Source organism: Rhinatrema bivittatum, chromosome 5, assembly GCF_901001135.1.
Source record: "Rhinatrema bivittatum chromosome 5, aRhiBiv1.1, whole genome shotgun sequence".
Taxonomy (NCBI): domain Eukaryota; kingdom Metazoa; phylum Chordata; class Amphibia; order Gymnophiona; family Rhinatrematidae; genus Rhinatrema; species Rhinatrema bivittatum.
The window spans coordinates 318,308,419-318,323,184 of NC_042619.1; the positions used below are offsets into that span (position 1 = coordinate 318,308,419).

A 14,766-nucleotide genomic window follows, 5' to 3' on the forward strand; every position below is an offset into this window, starting at 1 on the left:
CTGAAACCTCTATTGCGCCCTCCGGCTCCTGCTTGGGACCTTAATGTGGTTTTAGGGCGGCTCATGAAACCTCGTTTGAGCCTCTCCACTCCTGTGAGCTCCGCCTTCTCACCTAGAAAGTAATTTTTCTTCTTGCTATAACTTCTGCTCGTAGAGTTAGTGAGTTACAGGCATTAGTCACCTACCTGCCTTACACTATAATTCTACATGACAGAGTGGTCCTCTGTACACACCCTAAGTTTTTACCAAAGGTAGTGTCGGAATTTCATCTTAATGAATCCATCATCTTATCTACTTTCTTCCCAAGGCCCCATTCAAACCCAGGAGAAAAAGCTCTACATTCCCTGGACTGCAAACGTGCCCTAACCTTTTATCTAGAGTGCACATCAGCCCCAGAAAGTCCACTCAATTTTGTTTCTTTCAATAACATCAAACTGGGAAATCCAGTGGGAAAACAGACCCTTTCCTCCTGGTTGGCGGACTGTATATCTTTTTGCTACCAGCAAGCAGGCATTCTGCTACAAGACCATGTGAAAGCACACTCTGTTAGGGTCGTGGCAACCTCAGTGGCTCACCTTTGGTTGGTGCCACTTGTTGATATTTGTAAGGCTGCAACCTGGAGCTCTCTCCATACCTTCGCAGCACATTATTGCTTAGATAAGGCTGACAGGCAAGATTCCATTTTTGGCCAGTCTGTTCTACGCAACTTATTCTCAGTTTAACTACCCAAAATCCTTTCAGCGACCCATTCAGGGTTTTCAGGATGCCCTCCTACCCAAATTCACCCCTGTTGTTGTGCCTGTTGCACTTCTTTGGGTGTATTTGGTGCATTGCTCGGGCATCCTCAGCTCGCTACTCACCCATATATGAGGACTACCATCCTGCTTGTCCTGTGAGAAAGCAAAGTTGCTTACCTGTAACAGGTGTTCTCACAGGACAGCAGGATGTTAGTCCTCATGAAACCCGCCCGCCACCCCGCAGAGTTGGGTTCGCTTGCGATTTATTTTATTTTTCGCACGTACTTTTGCTATACATGAGACTGAAGGGGGGGGGACCCCTGCTGGATGCAGGGTTAGTGCCATGCTGGGCATGCCCAGTAGGTGCCAGTCAAAGCTCTAGAAACTTTGACAAAAGTGTTCTGTGATTGGGCTCCATCCTGATGATGTCACCCATATGTGAGGACTAACATCCTGCTGTCCTGTGAGAACACCTGTTACAGGTAAGCAACTCCGCTTTTTTTAAACTACTAAGGTTCAATCTGATTCAGCCTTTTTATAGCCATGGCATAGATGGGATTTATACATTAAAAAAGGGAGACCTAGTCAATTAGATTTTTTGAGTCAACCTGTTCTGACACTTAAGTTCCTTCTGTGGGGGAACCAGGCCAAAAAGTCTGAAAATTGAGCCCTCAAAAATGAATAGTTCTTTCCTATAGTTTGTGAGTTTAGCATTTCATTTGTTCAGAAAAGATGAGGGAGAAGATTTATAAAATGAACAAAAAAGTTATGAGTTACTAATCCTTAAATTGCTTGTAATGTTTTCTTAATACCACATGCCGAACAATCCTGCAGCAGTTCAAAAGCTCTGAAACAGATACAAAGCCATCGTCCTTTGGGCCTGCCGAAAAGCCCTTCAACTCATCTGTCATGAGCTGCTTTTTAGACAATTGCTTTATTGTTCTGAGCTAGGCACGTTCGTTATTTTCCAAAGCTCCCTGTTACTTGGTGACTTTGGTTGATATAAATCATTCTTCATTCCAATATCATGTTAAACAAGGCCTGTACTTGCATAATAAACTTTAATCTGGCTCTCTACTAGCAAAAACAGTGCAGGCTTCATTTTTAGTCAAGGGGGATCTTTACACTTCTGGATATGGTTGACTGAAACAATGCAAGGGCCATTCTTGATGTTATGTTCCACACCCCTGGCTACCAATGCCATGAAAGGCAGTAGAATGAAATATGTGCAGTCCCTCCCGATCGGGTTCTGAAAGTAACCACTGGCCCTCCTCTGCATCAAGAAGAGCAGTGTGGTTACTTAAAACAACAATGTATATTAGCCAAACTAAACACTCTGTAAAAGGGCACATTGCAATCACTTAGCATCATATGACTGAAAAAAAATAGGCGAAATAATCTTGCCAAGTCATTGGGCGTTTACAACGGATCCTGCTGAGGTTGTCACCTAGGCCTTTTTAAAAGTAAAGAACCCTTGCAAATGTAATCTATGCTGCTCAATCCCCGAGTACACTCCCTTCCCTTTATCACTTTCTGACCTGTTTTCCATCTTGTGTGCAGGTCCAAGAAAGAACTATTTTTAAAAAAAAAGGATACAAGAAATTAAGACCAGACACTGCCTGGTAGAGGTCAAACTGGAAGCAGGCAGATTTGAATTTGTTGTCATAAGGGGATGCCAAAATGTGTCCCTTGCTAGCAGCATTGCCCTTTATCTTTCTGGCTGAAGCGGCCTCGACAGGCCTGCTATGCCATCAGTATATGTCAGAGGTCTCAACAGACCCTGCCTGTATTTGTGATGTCAGTGTAGAATCCGTGTGGGTCTTCTGAGAACATGTGAGAGAGGGAGATTTTGGAGAGTCAGCTTTAGCACAGGGCTGAGAGTGTGAGTGTCTCTCCTTCGAGAGGACACTTGGTGTGTCTGTCCCCAGGGATAGGACCAGAAGGAGTGGGCCTGGAGGGAGGAAGAAGTAGGGGAGATCCACTGAGTTCTGAAGAGAAGTGTATCTAGGAGTTCTGAAAGCCTGCAGGATTGGGAGCATCAAAGAGGAGTTGTTGGCCAGAGGAACATGTGTCAGAAAGGAGATCCCCTGTGTTGAGGTATTGGGAGGGTCCAGGGAGGAAGGGCATCTGTCCCAAAGAGTTTGCTATTTTGATGGACTTTGTGGCATGATCTGGAAAGAGATTGAATTTAGTATCTTGTGCCAGATTTTTTGACTTGTGGTGCATTATCAACTGGTGTGCCAGATTTTCGGACTTTGTTTGGGGGGGGGGTGTCATCAGTGCTAGTAAAGGTTTTTTTTTGGGGGGGGGTTAATTATTATTTTGAACAACATAACTGGAGTCAGCGTGGCAATTTTTGGAGTGACTGGACTGATGTATATAGTGGAGCCTCAGAATGATAAACCCTTAAGGGCCAACAAGCTTGACTTTTTCCCCCTGTCCAGGAACCCCGGGTGGTCCTTGACTCTCACCATGTGCCACTATGCCCAAACTGACCAAAACCAGGGGCTACATTGGTTAAACTGAATTTTACCCTCGATACACTGGGAGAAAACAGTCAGCAGATGTAAGAAAGTGCCTGTAATGGATTTACTGAGCTGATGTGACCACTTCAAGTTTTTTCCAACAATCCAGAGGATTTCGGAAGATTCAACACAAAATTCAAACCTCCTTCCCCCTTCTGCCCCTTTTTCAAAGTCACCAGCAAGTTTGATATCCATTTAAACGTACATGGCTAATTAAAAAATCTGGGAATTTTCAGGAGCTTATGGGAAATCTGCAGTTTTTCTGTCAAAATAATTTTTGAAAAACTTGTATCTTGCTCTATTGCTTGTATATGTTTAAAAAGCCAAAACTTTACTGCTCAAATTAGCTTATTTAATTTAAGAGCCAAGTAAAAAAAAAAAAAAGTTTTAAATTATGGTATCTCGGGCGCCTTTTTAGCCCACAAATGATTGAATGGCATTCATATGCCTCTGGAAGGCTTTAAAATAAAATCCCAGTTGTCTGTTGATATACGGCAGGGTAGATTTACAAGGATATCTGTGTTTAAATATGATTCATTTTTTTTCCAGGAGCTTAGCAGAAAAATTGTTAGAAACAGTGTAGAATACTTGTCACCATTTACCATTACATGGTAAATGAACAATATTTTCCTAAGTAAAATACGGACTCACTGCCTGACCTTGAGTTTTATCCAGTGGTGGCTCTACTTCAGAAGTCCCTATTGTTATTGATGGTTGAGATTCACAAAGGTCTGCTAAGTTTGTATGATAATATTAATGTACTGGGCCATAAGAACAAGGCTCATTTCTTAACGATTGACATGCATACTGGGTAATTCTTATGATGCAAATATAACAAGATGACCAAGACTTCACAATGGAAGAAATTCTATTCTGCAGAGCTGTTCGGGAAAAGAAAGAAAGAAAAGTACATCGGTGAATAACATTAATATAGATATGTGGCAGATGTCCCCCAAATCTAGTTTTTGAGGGCTGCAACCTCGTCGAGGGTTTGCAGGATTTCCACGATGTGCATGAGGTACATTTGCAAGCGATGGAGGCAGTGCATGTAAATAGACCTCATGCATATTCATTGTGGAAATCCTGAAGATTCGGGGACCCCACCCCATGTCATGTGACTATATAGCTTCAAGTCAAGAAAGACAGTGAGCCAGTCCTGGTTGTACCTCATTTACATGCCATGGAGTCCATCCCATACAGAAATCAGAATTACAGTCCCATGCGAGCAACAGGGCAAAACCCGCACCCTCCCAGCCTGCCTCTATTGCCATGTTGCTATCTGATCGCCCTCCAACAATTGCACTACCGTTTTCCATCCAAACAGAAAATGTTAGTGTTTGCTATGTTATTCTTACCCTTTATTGGCAACAAAAAATGTGTTAAACATATTTTGTAAAATTGGTTTATGGATAAATCTGATGAAGTTACGTAAAATCCATGAACATACCTCTCCTTCGGAATAGTGTGCTGTTCATGAGAAAATATGAGACATGCATCCCACTGACCTACCACAGACTGCAGCGTGAGCTGCAGCAATTTGAAAGAAACTTGCTTTTATTTGGGAAAGGGGGTAATCGTTGCTGCGAACTGCAACAAAATCTCCTGAATAGCCTTAAAAGTGAACAAAACTAAAATGTAACTAGTTCTCATCCGCTAGGGATTAATTCAAATGTTCTTAATTTACTGTGAATACAAGATTATGTTAGAACCAATAAAAATATATACGGTAGTAGAAGGAATGCTTTAGAGACCTTCCCTTTCATTACTCTGGCTCCCATTTAAACAGGTATTAAGTAGTTCAAATTAACCTGCCTGGAAAATGGTTTGCGACGCCTGCTGTCTCTCCATCCTCTGCTTTGGGGGAGCCATTGTGATCCCAGCTACCCATGGGCTACTTTTTGAAGATGTTAACATGTTTCGAGCATCTAATGGGCTCAACCGATTCTTACGTTTATCAGTCTTAAGCTTGTCCATACGCGCCCTGTGAATTTTAATTTTTGCACCTTGCGTTGGCGAGCGATGGTCAAAACCCGTCAGTTGTGACCAGATTGGGCTGTGTGTTTCTGGTTTTATGAATGCATATTTGTCTTAAACATCATGGGCTGGATTTTCAAAAGGTTATTCGCACCGGGCCTATAGCCCCGGGACGCATGTAAGTCCTGGGACTTGCAAAAAGGGGCGGGGAGGGGGCAGAGCGGGGTCAGAAATTCCCGGCACAGTGGCCGTTTGCTGCTGTGTCGGGGATCGCACGCCAGCAATTGGCCAGCGAGCACAACTTACTTCGGCCCCAGGGCCGAAGTAAGTTTTGAAATAAAAGAACTCAAAAGGAAAAGGTAGAGGGGAAAGGGCGGGGGAGGTAGGGGAAGGGAAGGTGGGGTAGGGAACGGGGAAAGGCAGCGCAGCTCGGCACGCGCAAGGTGCACAATTGTGCACCCCCTTGCGCGCACTAACCCCCCGATTTTATAACATGTGCACAATATGTGGGTTAAATGTGTGGCTCATAATCCAGCTAAAAGTACGCACTCTGTGGAAACTTGCACAGACTTCCAGTCAGGCAGAGAAGAATAACTTTCAATTTACCTGGCTAAACAGCTTTAAATATTGCCCTCAAAATAATATTGACTATAACATTGTTATATCCTATAGTACAATGTATTAAATATATTCTATTATTTTACATTAGTCTTTCATATTTTACTTTGTTATAATGCATTTACAGGATAATTTTGTAACTTCATGCATAAAAAAGTCAGTAAATATATGCATAAGCTACGTCGGTTTGCAATGTGGCCTTCCAGGCATAATTCTGATTTTGAAAATTATGCCACCAAATCTAACCCCTCGCCTCGCATGAGTTTGTCCCGCTAAGTCATCCGCACAAGGTTTCCGTGAAACTTTCCGCACCTGCTTTTTAAAATGCAAAACTGTGCTGGGAAGTCCAAGCCCCTCCCCTAACTCCGCCCTCCCAGGAGACACCTCTGCACCTTCCAGGTAAGCTTTTCACACGAGCCACAGGACTGCACAGAAATGGCCTCTTACAAAATAGCCTGTCCGATATGTGGGTTAAACGTGTGCCTGACATGTGCACATGTTTACCCAGTGATGATGAGACATCCGCCTGCTGGCGTGAAGGGGTTTGGGCCTGCCCTCCGAATTGCAGCTTTACATGTGTACGAATACATTTTGGCATGCCAATTTTTAAAGTAGACATGCATGTAAGCCTGCATTGAAAATTAATGTAAACTGTGCACGTTTGCCCCATCATTTAGGCACAGTGTCATAAAATTGACCACCTTAATGCCCAGTTTCGGTTAGGTAGTGAAAAAGATTTTCATGTGTCTTCCTGGGAAAATGAGGCCATAAAATATATGGTGTCTGTTGGAAGTCAGCAATGTAAACAAATTAGACCTCACAGTATGCCAAATAAGCACTTTGGTTCTTACAAATACTTGGTTTACAAGCTGCAAAAGCTTTAATGGTGACATATGAAACCTTTTGAAAGCTGAGTCCATGCAAGGATTTAAGGACAGGGCAGTGGAGCTGTAATACGGTGATGAGAAAAAAAGGTTGTGATTTCTTTTCAAGAAGAATGATAGGCTCGTCATGGACCTGATTTTCGAAAGCATTTTTCTGCATATAAAAAGGTTACATTTAAAACGCAAGCAGGCGCCCATGTGCGTGCGCTTCCCAGCACAGGCACATTACGATTTTATAACATGCTCGCACCGACACACACGTTATAAAATCTGCTACCCGCGTGTAAGGGGGTTAATTTTCTAAGAAGCGTGCAGCGATGCGATAGGGCCTTTCCCCAGTTCCCTCCCAGTCTGCTCCAATAAAGTAGAGAACTGGGAGGGAACTTCCTATACCCCCTATCTAACCTGCCCCCCTATTCTCCCCGACCCCCTAAAACCTCTCTAGCTATAATTTTTTTGTTTTGTTTGTATACTTACCTGCTCTCCGGAGCAGTAGTAGGTTGCATGGGCCAGATGGGTGCTGGCATGCACTGTCCCAGCCCACCCCAGCCAGGCCCTGCCCCCAGTCTGACCCTTTTTTCTGAAGCCGGTCTTCAGTGCGTACCAGGAGATAATTGTGTGGCCCGACCACGTGCATATCTCCCGGTTTTAGCACAAGCTGGCCATTTAGAATTAGGCCTAAAATGGGCTTTTAGAAAACTGTCCAGTGGGGAAGAGGGGCAGAGTCACGCATGTAAAATTATGCACAGAAGTGATTTTGGGCATAATAACATGCATATTAGAACCTGGGGGAGGAGGTGGGGGCAGAGAAACCATGAACACATATACTTTCGATTTCTGAAAGCACGCACCTAATTGCACAGTTGCGTATTTAAGCTTGCGCCCATGCTACCCGGGGTTCTGCATGCCCCCCTAATTTTCAAAGTGAACTTGAGCATATTAAGTCCAGATTGAAAATTCGGGCTGCAGTCTACGTATTCTTTCTACATGCACCTTTGGACCTATGCAGGCCGTTATAAATGTACCCTCTAAAGGAAGATCAGGTGGTTCAGACAGATGTGTGAAAGCCATGCCTGCTAACTGGTGCTGAGGGCTGCCAGAGCCACATCTGCCAGAGACTTTTCCCTTTCCCTGCAGTTCACGTGCAACCATTTCTGCATCCCAAGGAAATTGCACATTCGTCTGAAAGAACAGCAGCCAAGATCATCTGCTTTTAGGTTTGAAAGGAACATAGTGTGTCTTAGTGCTGAAAAGTAAACTTAATTTAAAAATGTATTGAAGGCAGATGAAGAGCTCATGCATACGAACATGAGCAGTAAAAAATCCTAAGTGTGTCGCAGACGTAAATTAATTTTTCTTTCTTTTTTTTTTTTATCATTGAGATCAGCATGTGATAAGCTGCCTCTGGTCCTACAATGAGAAAATGAAATTCTCTTTTCTTTCCCTGCAGGGTCTCAATGGCGACCGCATCCTCCCAGGTCCTAATTCCAGAAATTAATCTTAATGACACATTTGACACGTTTGCATTAGATTTTTCCAGGGAGAAGAAACTCTTGGAATGTCTGGATTATCTCACAGGTACTTGATGGATTTTCTTTGCATTCTATGCATAACCAAAGCGCTGCAGGCACAGCCAGGGAGCGAAGAAGCAGGGCCAGAGAAAACAAAAGTTGCCAGCCCATTCAATAAGTGACTTAATTACAGGGGAATTCAGTAAAGCCCTCTTCCAAACATCATCCAGTTTTTATCCTTATTCCTCCCACTGCTAATCATTCCTCTGAGCGCGTTTCATTCAAGAGCGGGGAAATAGCACTTGCGCTATTTCCCCCCTCGGCCATCCACACAGAAGAGCAGGCGCTAAGCATGTTAGGTTTGTTTAAGGCGCATACTGTACTTGGATTTTCAAAGGAAAAGCATCCGTGTGGTGTCCTTTTGAAAAGCTGGGTAGAGCGCGCACACATTAAAACAGCCCAGGCTGCTTAAAAATTGTCCCCCATTGCTAGGAAACGAAGCAGGTGTCGTCATCCAATTTCAAATGCATTTCTCTACAAAGGTCTAAAAGAAAAGAGGGCCGGATTACTATTTTGTCCCATCCAATGGAATTTTTAAACAATTAAAATTCCAAGTTTTAAACTTTCTGAAAAACGGAGACAGCCCATGCAGGAGACTTAGGGCCTGATTTTCAGAAACATTTACATGCTTAAAACTGGGTTTTACACATGTAAATGCACATTATTTGTGTAAGTGGGCTTTTGAAAATTGCTACAACATACTGTATGATATTGAATTGTCAATTGGTTTTACCCGCATTAAGGGCAGTTAACGCAGGTAAACAGCTTTTGAAAATTGTTACGATGGTGTGTTACATATACATGTGCAACCCCTTTGAACATTCACCTGTTTTTGAGGGTCTAATCTCATCCTATGGGGCTCTCCCCCATGGGATGACATATTGAAGAGGGACTTCTCTATAGGAGTGGCCTCGATGCTTCAGTCTTCTGTTTCTTATAGTGTGATAGAAGATTCTGGGAAGAAAGAGCAGAGAGTTGGAGGAGGAGTATGTTCACCTCTTGTTCCCTTGCCTGCAGTGGCTTGCAGGGGGGTCCCATACAGTTTGTCCGTGGTGGTACATGGATAGTCTACTGTAACTGTTTGTTCCTATTATAATGTCTGGAGTAGAGAGATTCCCAAAGGTAGGGAGGGAGTAATTCCCTGCACCCCTGGTTTTGTCTCCAAAGAGAGAGAACCCCAGGTGAGAGTTTCTTTCTGAAGCAGGATCTCTGGCAGTGAACAAAATGTTGGGAGTTAAATAACTCTACTGGGGTGGTTCTCAGACCTGTCTTGGGGGGCTCCCAGCCAGTCAGGTTTTCAGGATATCCGCAGTGAATATGCATGTGGTACATTTGAATGCATTTCCTCCATTACATGCACATTTATCTCATGCATATTCATTGCGGATATCCTGAAAACCTGACTGGCTGGAGGTCCCCCGGGATAGGTTTGAAAACCACTGCTCTTCTGTCTTGAGAGGAAAACAGGTAAGGATGCTGGCCGCAGCAGCGGATGAACTGACGTGCCACCCTGGTAACGATAATCTACAAGGGCAGAGAGAGAGAGAGAGAGACAAGAGCTGTCCATCTAGTGCTCCTGCAGAGGAGAGATCAGTAAAGACAAAGCATTGCATATAAGGTACAGCAGGGTGTTAGATGATGTGCTCTCTCTCCCTTGCAACATAGCAGAACCTAACTTCCAGAAGGGAAGAGAGGGATCTAAGAAGGGGAACAGAGAAAGATCACAGCACCATTCTTTACAGTTATAATGCATTATGGATGACACACCACACAAATGTAGCAGGTGCCAAATAATGTATGTTGAAAAAGTTTATGTTTGGAACACCACTGCGGTGTGAGGACTATTATTATTATTATTATCATGAAACGTACTCCAGTGCCTAGGGCCTTGAAGAAAAATCCTTCCCCCCATTTGAGAGCTGTAGCAGGGTGCAGAGGAGAGAGTGAGCCCCAGTGACTGAATCCTTGACAGTGAGCCCTCTTACCATGGGACAGACTTGGATAGGAAGAGGGGGGGTATACGCATAACAAAGTGTGCATGATGGCTCAGTAAGAGGCACCCCCAAGACCTGTTCTTCTGTATGCGCACCGTAATAATATGCAGAGGCTCTGATCATAGCTCAGCCCCAGCTGACTCCAGTACAGTATGCTGCTGCATGGCACCCTGAAAACTGAATGGAAAGCCAATGAAAGGAAGAGTGGAATTATTCAAATAAAAGCAGCAGCATTTTAAACTGACAGGTTTCAGACTTTCTGTGCTTTTTGCTTCAGGGGAAACAGATGCCGGAGGCTCATGCAGCAGTTCATTGTCAACAATAATGAAAGCCAAGCATTCAGTACAGACCCTGAATAAAAATCTTCCCTGCGATGCAGTGCAGTAGCTAGAGAATTTAGTGCCCTGGGTTGAATAAGAAGCAAATGCACTAAATCTGGACTGCCCAGCTGTTGATGAGCATATGTGAAATAACTGAAATATCCAGTGCCCACCCCTCACCACTCCACCCCTAAGTTTTACAGAAACGAGCTGGCTAGAATGTGACTCGTGTGAGAGCAAATTTGTAGAGCTGTTACATAGCATCGAAGCTACTGGTATAAATTGGATCACAAGGCTAATAAATGAGACATTAAGGCCGTTTCCATAGAGGCAGAATGAGGAAAAGGCTTTAGTAAATAAAGTCCATAGTGAACTATGGATAGCTGAATCTGAGGGGGGGGGGGGGGGGGCCAACAGGGTTAGTAGACGATGAGAGAAAAGCATTGTGGTTCTCTTGCACTTGGTTTCCTAAACAAAAATGTATTTGGAACTTCCTTGCTGGTTTTATTCCTAGATCTCCTCTCTTGCCTATAGCTTTTATGGTGGTGGAAGTTATCACAACACGGTTTGTGCAGTTATGGGCTCGACTGGCTGCCAGCTCAGCTCTTCAAGGGCCAATAGAAGAACTGGTTTTCAAGGTTAACCAGGCTATACAAATTAGCTTTGTTTTTATTTAGACTGAAGATAAAGAAGAAAATGCCATGAATATTAATTATGAATTGCCTGAAAACCAGCCTTCAGAGTTAGGAATGGGGATTTCCTCTCTCGCACCCCCCCCCCCCCCACCCATGTACCTAAAGCTACCCCTTACAAATATAGGGTGTACATATTTAGATGAAGAATCTAAATATGTACACCCTGGAGGAAAGGAGGAGCAGGGGTGATATGATTCAGACTTTCAGATACTTGAAAAACTTTAACAATCCAAAGACAACAACAAACCTTTTCCGTCAGAAAAAAATCATCAGAACCAGGGGTCACGAGCTGAGGCTCCAGGGAGGAAGACTAAGAACCAATGTCAGGAAGTATTTCTTCACGGAGAAGAGTGGTGGTTGCCTGGAATGCCCTTCCGGAGGAAGTGGTGAAGTCCAAAACTGTGAAGGACTTCAAAGGGGCGTGGGATAAACACTGTGGATCCATCAGGTCTAGAGGACGTGAATAAAGAGGAGGCAGCAAAACACTGCACGGAGCAGCAGTAGCCACAGAGGCATTCATGGAGCGGGATGCCAGTGGCCAGTGGTTGGTGTTCCACCTTCACGGAGCGGAAGGATGGAGGGCTGCCATCTCCAAATTAAAAAAAAAATAAAACAGGGGTGGGTAAGAGTATGTAAAATTAACGGTGAGTTCATAGGCTATAGGTATTACCAATTATTAGGCTTATTCAATATTTGTTGATAGTTAATGTGGCTCTCGCGGAAATGGGGCTACTACCTGGAGATAATGCCTTGCCCTTGTTCAGTGTACATGCACAGGGTTGATGAGACTCCATCATGGCTCTGGGCTTCAACGGCAAGAGGTAATGTGGAAGAAAAATTAAAAAAAAATTTATTCACAGGGAAGTGAGGTGTAGCTGGGCCGATACTTTACTTTCAGTGCATGTCCAGTGTAGCTCTCTGCTTCGGCGAGGGAGAGAGTCTGATACTTCTCTTTCAAGCATGGCTCTCTGCTTCAGCAGCAGGGGGAGTGTGGAAGGGAGGATCAGGGTGTGGACGGCAACCAACAGGGTCTGGATCGTATAGTCTGGGTGGACAGGGGCGGGGGTGTGGCCTGCTTGTTGTGGAGGTTGCTACCCCTAATTGAGCTGGATGTTCACATGGATGCAGATCCGGTGATGCTCTCTGCATTGGTGGTGGGGTGGAGGGGAAATAGGGCTGGAGGGTACTGGAAGCCAAGAGTTAACAGGTGTGAGAGAGAAAAAGGAAGAAAAAAAGAAAGTGCGTAGCTTGCTGGGCAGACTGGATGGGCTGTTTGGTCTTCTGCCGTCATTTCTGTGTTTCTATGTTAGGTGCATTCTACCTCACTGCGACCTGGGCATAAAGCCAGGCCCATATCAAGAATGTTCCATTTGGACTTCTCTTCAGTATAATATGGTCCTGAAAAAGGAAATGTCAGAGAAGCTAATGTTTTGATAAAGTCCTAGATTCCCTCCTTAATTTTCTACTGGAGCACCAAGAGAGCATCCAAGGGTTTCTTCCCTTTCCTACCTACCAGCTTCCAGGGCTGTGGTCAGACTCTTGCTGGAGGTCGCACTGAAGTTGGGTGGCAGGTTTCAGAGGTGGATTGTGGATTGCCTGTGACCCTCCCACAGCAGCAGATCTTAAGTTACTGTTCCCCGCAATGTTTAGTCTGTGTTTCTTCATCCTTCCTACGTATCCAGGCTGTTCCAGCACTGTGTAAAATGTATTTAGGTTAAACTTATTTAATCTCGCCATTGTTTCTCAGCATTTTGTACTTTCAGGCACCAAGACTTCCTTGGCTTTATTTTTCTCGAGGTTTTTTTTGTCAAGGTTAACTGTAGGTCACCACTCTGTGCATTTCAACCCATACTTATTCCTCAGTCTTCCAGTTATTGCACCATGAAAGGAGCTTATAAAAGTCAAGCAGCAGTATGCACCTGCCTGTGATTCTATGTGTTATCTTGATGTTAATCTGTCCTCTTCTCTGTGCTGGAACAGCGTGTAAAAGTTAGTTTCATTGACAAGCTGAGCAAACATGATCTGGGATCCTAGATCAGGTATCAACATACAACTAAGCGATCAAAACTTTCTGTCAATACATTTCTTTAATTTTGCTGTTTAACATTTTAACTCTTTTGTAAGAAGATATGAAATGTCCAAGGTCCATCAAGCCCAGCATTCTTTCTCTGACAGTGGCTGATCCGGGTCACAAGTATCTGGCAGATCCTGTAAAGTAGATCTACTTCCTGTTACTCACTCCCAGGGATAGCAATAGCTTTCTTTAGTCTACCTGGCTAATAATGTGTTATGGGCTTTTCCACCAGGAACTCATCCAAACCTCTGTTAAACACCGCTGTGCTAGTCTCCTTGATCACGTCCACTGACAACAGATGCTACAGCTAGATTGTGCTGAGTGAAAAAGTACTTTCTATGATTTGTTTTAAATTTGCTGGTTGTTAGTTTCATGGCACGTCCCCTTGTTTTGGTATTATTTTAAAGGGTAAATAACTGTCCTTTATTTACCCATTCCACATCACTCATGAGTTTATGAACTTCTATCATGTCCTCTCTGTCATCTCTTTTCCAAGCTCAAGAGGGCTAACCTGTTTTGCCTATCATGGTAGGAGAGTTGTTTCTTCTCTCTTACCATTTTTGTTGTCCTTTTCTAGTTCTGCTATGTCTTTTTTGAGATAGGGGTGACAGAACTGCACACAATATTCAAGGTGCAATCGCACCATGGATTGATACAGAGACAATGATATTTTCTATTATATACTCCATTCCTTTTTGGATCATTCCGAACATTCTATTTGCTCTTTTGACCACTGAACTGAGGATTTCAATGTATAATCCACAAGTACTCCAAAGTCTTTTCCTGGATGATATCTCCCAGTATAGACCCCAGCATTGTGTACCTGTAGTTTGGGTTATTTTTCCTTTGTGCATCACCTTGCACTTTTCCACATTAAATTTCATCTGCTATTCAGATGCCAAGTTTTCTAGTCTTACAAGTCCTCTCGATCTGCTGCTGTTTTAACAATTTTGAATAATTATTTGTCATCCTCAAATCTGATCACCTTACGCATTGTTCCCTTTTACAAGATCACTTACGAATACATTAAACAGCACAGGTCCCAGTACCGATCCCTGTGATGCCCCACTAATTACCTTTCTACATTTGAAAAACTGGCCATCTAGTCCCACCCTCTGTTTCCTGTCTTAACCAAATCATTGTGAACCTGGAAAATGTAGTAGGCCAGATTGACAAACTAAAGAGTAGCAAATCACCTGGACCGGATGGTATGCACCCCAGGGTTCTGAAGGAACTAAAAAATTAAATTTCAGATCTATTAGTTAAAATTTGTAACTTATCATTAAAATCATGCATTTTACCTGAAGACTGGAGGGTGGTCAATGTAACCCCAATATTTAAAAAGGGCTCCAGGTATGATCCAGGAAACTACAG

At 43.5% G+C, this 14,766-nt stretch overlaps 1 protein-coding gene across 4 annotated transcripts in view; it reads left to right on the forward strand.

Moving 5' to 3' along the window:
• The window catches only part of MID1 (midline 1), a 628,071-nt gene that overhangs the window by 543,984 nt on the left and 69,321 nt on the right, over positions 1-14,766 (forward strand). For all 4 annotated transcript variants that reach the window (XM_029604356.1, XM_029604352.1, XM_029604355.1 and 1 more), the window contains exon 6: positions 8,189-8,316. In XM_029604356.1, coding sequence (XP_029460216.1) covers positions 8,189-8,316 — 128 coding nt within the window. The remainder of the gene's footprint in view (positions 1-8,188; positions 8,317-14,766) is intronic.